Source organism: Rhamphochromis sp. 'chilingali' (assembly GCF_963969265.1).
Source record: "Rhamphochromis sp. 'chilingali' genome assembly, chromosome: 11".
NCBI classification, from domain to species: Eukaryota; Metazoa; Chordata; class Actinopteri; order Cichliformes; family Cichlidae; genus Rhamphochromis; species Rhamphochromis sp. 'chilingali'.
The window spans coordinates 27,690,555-27,697,492 of NC_137938.1; the positions used below are offsets into that span (position 1 = coordinate 27,690,555).

Consider the following 6,938-nt stretch of genomic DNA (forward strand, 5'->3'; position numbering starts at 1 on the left):
ATATGCACACATACATACACGCACACTTTCATTTCCATGTAATGATGCTATGCAAAGTTAAAATCTTCCAGTTTTTGAATCTTTCTTATATCCCCACTAATTTAAAAATAGTTTAAAAGGACACACAGCTTCTGTTTGCCTCCTTCATACCACTGTGTTTAAATAGCTAACGACTAGCTGTTCTACTTTGCATTGACTTGCACTGCCAAACTCATGCATACCAAATGATTTGAAAGACTTTTGACTTTGATGCCTGTTTTCTCCATGCTGTGCTCTCCTCTATCCATCGATGTTTCAGTATCGACTTTTAAATTAATCTCTCTGATTAAGCTATACAGGAAAGTGACGGTTTCATTCCTTGTACTACAAACATAAGATTTAGCTGTAGTGTTTTCTCTGTCGCCCTAACTTGGCAGTCAGTATTGGCAGCGGAATGATTTCATATTTGGCTGATGGAAATTGGAAGTCATCCTCTGAAACAATGGTACTGTCGACTGCTTTTTCTAAATACAGTCTGCTGCAGACCATCTAGAACCTGTTAGCATACTACTGCTTCACACCTTGACCTTATAACTATTTCTGTCTTGTAACATGTGAAAGAAATTGGGTATTAAAGTATTTAAGGGTAATGTTGGGGACTTCATTCAAAAAAAATAACCTGTTAAACATTACTTGTTACTTTTCTTAAAACCAAAGCATTATTTTAGGTATCCCAGTACAATTTAAGATTTATACTGGTGTATTTTCTTTATCTCTGTCTCACGTTCTCTTTCTCCTGCCTTTTCTTCTTCTATTTTATCCACCATTCCTCTTTCCTTCCTCATCTCTACCCCAATCTCTTTTTTTCTCTTCTGTCCCATCTTCTGAATCCAAGTAAAGGCTATAAAACAAGAATATGAATTTATTTATTACAGATCGTGTCACAGCTGGTTATAAGCTAATGTTATACCAGATAACAATAGGCTTGAGTGTCCTAGAAATCATCCTTTCCTTCTGATAAACAGTTTGAATGCATTTGCATATCATATGGGGATTTGAGTCTGAAAACATTTCAGTAACACCAGCTAACAGCAGCTAACACAGACAAAAACAGTCCCTACATAGAGAAAAGTTCAAGATGTGTTCAGTAACTCAACTCAAACTCACTGCCACCGGATAGAAGTGAGCTTCACTCACTCATCGGATATGAAACTCCTTTCACAAAACTTAATAGCCTCTTCCACAGTAAATAGATGTAGATGCCTGGCATATTGACAGCTCAGATAACGAATAACACCAGCCAGACTGACTCGGGGGTAAAAATGTAAAATATTGCAAAACGTTTAACTGACACATTTCCGATTGTTATTCCTGATTTGTTGTTATGTGTTGATATTACTCAAACACTTTAAAATATAGTGTTTACATTTGCAGCCATTATACAGAAATGCGAAGCGATTAATTACCGACTGGAGGATGTAATTTGCTTATACTACTCATTACATTACTTTTACATTCCTCTGTAACATGATCATTGTCACATAAAATCAAAAATATAACTCCTAGGCTATAGTTCCAGATGCCATCACAAGCCTCCAAAGCCATCACTGAAGTGATTCGACTGTAGAAAACTTTACAGAGGATGTAATCCCACAAGCTGAAGTGCTCATCATTGTTTTTATTATTTGGTAATTTCCTTTCTTATATTAAAAAGAAATATCCATGTCGTCACTACTCAGAAGTTGGAGACACCATTTTTTCCTCTATGTGTGACTTGAAATCAGCTGATTGTAGCGCAAGTGAGAAGGAAGAAAAATATGTTGTGTCTTTTGTTTGCTTTTTTGTTCATGCCTTATATTACTGGGTTACTGACAGATGTAACTGTAATGTGATGACAGTAGCATGTTACTTTAAAACTGTTTATCAGTTTAATTTACAGTTTACTGCCAACTGCTGACTTATTAGAAACAGTACTACAAGGTTGTATATCGGCGTAATAACCAAGAATAAATCTGTAACTAACAAGCTAATTTGTGAGTTGGTAGTAAGCACCGACCCAAATCGCTCAGAATAATAATTTATTGACTTGGTAGTATTTAATTGAAGACTTGATTCTAAAGAATAACATAAATCATAAATCTAATAACTTCATATTTCAAAAGCCAAGAACATTTTAACAGATACTAAATAGAATTTATTGACAATGTTCATATTGGTCAAAATGACAGCTCAAGCAGGAAGAAATGTAATGTAGGAAGTTGCCAGATTTTGAATATACACTGATCTCATTGTATACATTTCATCAGGACCAAAATTAATCAGTATGCAATTTTTCCTTTTAGGATTTGTACCTCAATCTACTGCCAAAGTAATCATGTGATTAACCTACCACCCAGAGGTTAAAGTGGGCTGTCAAGTTAGTTTTCTATGTGCTGCAGAGTTGCTTCCAGTTGACAGCGTGGCGATAGAGTAACAACAAAATAACACCCGCAACACATACATATATGTTTTTGTATATATATACTTTTCAAACAGCTGAACAAATATCAAATGAAAACTCTTCTGCTAGCTAAAGGTAATGCTGCTGTAAAAAATTGTAATGTGTGACAGAGATGGAGCAAATCACAAGATATAAGAAAGAGGCTAGGAGACACACGAGAGAGATTATTTTTAAAGGCAAGGACTGTTGAGCAAGTGACATTTGATAAACTGGAAATCTAAAGGTTACTTGTAATGCCCTTGTTCATTTTAGAGTTTTTAATTGGTTAAGGATATGTTCCTGAAATTTGGGGGGTTTTTAGATAGTGAAACATCTTCAAAAATAAACATACAAATTGGCATATACAATAATTATAAAATGTATGTGTTATTCAGAGGTTGCGTGAAAATACTAGTAGAGTTTAGTATAGACTGTGGTGTTCACAGATCAAGGTTAAATTAGTTTCAATTATGATGATTAGAGTCAGATTAGAGTCACTAACTGAATTTAGCCTTTTTATAGTAGCTGTTTCTTGCCTAGAAGTGGGAGATCCACCATGATAGTTTTAGGATTCTAGGTGTTTGTCTCTGTCCCTGTGTCTAGTTTCCGTGTCTGGGTCTCGGTCTCTTAGTGTGTTGTGTTTCCTGTTTTATTTTGACAGTCCCTCTTGTTGTGTATGTTCTTTTGTTACTGTCTCTCATCAGTTTGATTCCTTTCACCTGTGTTGCCCAGGTGTGTCCTCTCTGCCCTGATTTCCTCCTGTGTATTTATTGTCTGAGTCTCTCTTTGGTCTTTGTCACGTTGTTGTCATACTTTCTCCATGTGTGTGCTCTGTTCATTTAGTTTGGTTAGTTTGAGCTTTTACTATTTGGTCTATGTTTGGTGTTTTTGTGTTTTGTTCCCTGGGCCCTGTTTCAGGAAGCCGGTTTAGAAAACTCAGAGTGAAAAACGATACGCAGGGTTGAGTAACCCCGAACTGTCCAACTCGGAATATTCGGTTTCAGAAAGGCTGATAACAAGTAGTTCAGTCAACGCGGAGTTGCTTTAACCCCAAGTGAAGCGCGCGGACGAGGATACATAAAGCCCTGATCAGTGGAGCACAGATTAAGCGAGTCACCATGGAGATGGAGGGAAAGAAGGCGCGGTCAATGTATTTTACAGTGCTTGAGGCCGAAATTCTGATGGCAGCATATGCCGATAACATGCAAATTCCGCGGAAAAAAGTAACACAGCCACAGCTGCAAAAGAAAGTGAGCATGCATGGCAAAACATAGCCGACAGAGTCAATGCGTGAGTGTTAATTTAAACATTGATCTAGGGATTTCCACCCATTTAACACGTTATTTTATCATATGTTATTTTATTTGTTATTTTATACATTTTATTTTGTGACGTGATGTGAGCGCAGGTGCAACCCAACAGGCCCCAAACGTTCCTGGCAGCAAGTAAAAATGAAATATAAAAATATAGTCCAAACAGGTAAGGTGTAATTGTATTATGAGCCATAGTGCTTGGTCTGTTTGTCCGATGTAAATCAATTGCAGTTAGAGGCTACATTAATTTTCTTTCTGTAAGCACTTATTGAAATTATCTGAGCACATTACAAGTACATATTTGCTTACTCTGTATGCTCAAATGTGACCCGTTATAGCCAACAGAAAAAAAGCGGAGGCCCGAAAAACAGGTGGGGGTCCTCCACCACCACCACTCACAGAGGCTGAGCAGTTGGCCCTCAGCCAAAACAGTGGGCGCCCTGTGGCCGAAGGCATCTCTGCGGGGACATCCTCTGAGTCAATAACCCCGCAAGACACAAGTGCCTACATAGGGGGTAAATTCAAAATAATACATGATGTGCATACATCCTTTCTTCACAGTCACCTTTGCAGTGCTACTCATTCATTTGATAAACTCTTTACCATAATGGATTATTTTGTAGTGAAGTTATTTTCCTACTGATTTTGCCTTCCCTCAGTCTTGGTTGTCTTTGAGAGCATAATGACAATGAAGTGTAAGGTGATTGGTATGTTTGTTAATTGCCATTTGGTCCCTTGTAAGTTATAAGTGACCTGTATAAACCTCATATTCTATCAGTTGATGGTGGTGGTGTACTGCATCTGGTGCAGCCTCCTGTTGAGCCAGACCAACATGCAGTTGTGAGTAATACTCCACAGATTATATGAGTTTACAGTAGAACAGCAATGTTGTTTATTTCTTTACTACAGGAAAATAATGAAGAAACATTGACAGCTGTTACAGAGGAGGAAGCAACAGAGACACTTTATGAGGTTTACATCTTTTAATACTTTGTGTACAGGAAACACAGGTGACCAATAAAGCCAGTTGAACAAAAAATCTGTTTATTCTTCTTTCAACATGTTGAGGTGATGGGTCAAAAGAAATGATTGTGACATATGGTGTCTCTGACTGCTCTTCCATCTTGTATGTCCGTGGGAGGGTCAGGATGTTCATGGTTTGGATCACTGCTGTTTGGTTCAGAAGGACAGTGTTCTCCTCTAATTGTGGCAATGTTGTGAAGAATCACACATGCCACAATAATGTCACATGCCCTTTCTGGGGTGACCCTGAGTCTTTGCAGGCACTGGAACCGGGCCTTAAGCATTCCGATAGTCATTTCAACTCTGGCTCTTGTCCTGCAATTAGCCAGATTATATCGCTGCTGTGGGCCCAGTTCAGGGTCAGGGTAAGGGGTAGGCAAATAGGGTAAACATGGATACCCCCTATCACCAAGCAAGTAGCCAGTGAACTCTCCTAAGACAGAAGGATACACTTCAGTTCAAATGTCCCTGAAGCAATTGGTCTTTATATATTTTAAAGTATTTTCAACTCACCATGTCCAAATTTTGTGCTCAGTGTACATTCACGGAATATTTGTGAGTCATGGACAGAGCCTGGCCACTTGGCTTCCACATTTGTGATAATGTTGGCAGCATCACATATGATCTTCACAGTGCAGAGAACACAAATTAGCATCCATTACTATGATGAAATAATTTGTTAGTTTGAAATGCTACAGGGAACTATGTACCTGTACATTAATGCTGTGGAAAGACTTCCTGTTCACATAGTCTCCTTCATTTACTGAAGGAGCAATGATTGGAATGTGAGTGCCATCTGTACAGCCAATCACGCCTGGGAACCCTGAAAATAAATGTAAAATTTAAGTAGTAGTTCAAGTATCACCACATCATAAATTAAGTTTTGGTCATCCTGATACCTGCAATTTTGTGGCATCCCTCTTTGATGAATCTTGTGGGTCTATGACCGGGGAACACCACAAACGTGTACAGGAGATGTTTCAGTGCAACTGTAACATTCCTGACTGCCCGACAGACGGTAGCCTTGGAAACGTGCTCAGCTTCACCAATATTATACAGAAAGCTCCCGTTTGCAAAAAACCGAAGTGCAATACAAATAATATGTACAGAACTGAGAGCATGTCCGCGATGTGTCACATGCGTAATATATGGCCTGAGGATGTTATCCAAATAAATTATAGATTGTGCTGAGAAACGGTAACGTTCGCACAGACAATCATCAGGAAATGATAAAATGTCCAAATGCGCTCTGATCACTCTCTCCCGGCAGAGAGCTCTGCGGAGAATTTGGGCTTCACGATCTACTGGCTCTTCAAGGAAGGGACACGCCATGTCTGACACTTCCTACTGTCAGGTTTCCGACAAAGGGGCGGAGACAGTCAGGGTTAGTTGTAGTAAACCTGCTAGGGGGCAGGTTAGCTTCACGGCGTGTGTCGTCATAGTGACTCACTCAGGCTTCATCTGAACTCGCTTTGTGAAACTGAAAACCCAGAGTTTTCGTTAACTCAGGGTATACTTACTCAGTTTTTCCACTAAACCGGCTTCCTGAAACAGGGCCCTGAGCTCCAGACACAAAGCTGTTCTGAGTGTCTGCAGTTTAGGTCCACACTGTTCCAGCCACACACTTACACGTCACAATAAGATCTTCTTATAACATGCTGAATGCAGTTCCATAAATAGCAAGGCAGCATAACACCCCAGTCAATCACAGCCCGTACAGAGAAAAACTTTATTGTGACTTATTTCCAAGGAATTCTTCTCCCCTCATGGCATCACTATATCTGATCTTAGGGTTCCCCCACATGCAAAATCCCCTTTAACCCCTGCTGCTACCTACCTGTTACTATTAACTTACTCTGGTTTGGCCAGTCTCTGTCACAACTTGGCTTTTCTAAAGCCTGAAATCAAGAGAGTGCAGGAGGGATTCTAACTTGCTCTTATACTGTACAACTTATTATTGGAAAGCACTTTGGTCAACTTTGTTGTTTTTAAAAGTGCTATATAAATAAAGTTGGATTGGATTGGATTGGAACTTGTTGGAAAGCTTTTATAAATTTTCTGTTTTTAATATTACAGGTTTGAATCCAGAACTTCAAAATATGAGCTTCCAATATAATACTCATTGTTTATGGTATTGTGCACTC

General features: G+C 38.9%; 1 protein-coding gene across 1 annotated transcript; it reads right to left on the bottom strand.

The window, feature by feature from the left end:
* Positions 1-795: 795 nt before the first annotated feature.
* On the bottom strand, positions 796-6,231 carry LOC308406039 (putative nuclease HARBI1; the record flags this gene model as incomplete). The annotated part of the gene is made up of 5 exons (XM_080896844.1): positions 5,694-6,231; positions 5,505-5,617; positions 5,308-5,419; positions 5,059-5,227; positions 796-880 (listed from the first exon to the last, which is right to left on the bottom strand). The coding sequence occupies exons 1-5, from the start codon at positions 6,124-6,126 to the stop codon at positions 796-798; spliced, it is 912 nt and encodes a 303-aa protein (XP_080752970.1). The 5' UTR covers positions 6,127-6,231.
* Positions 6,232-6,938: the final 707 nt, after the last annotated feature.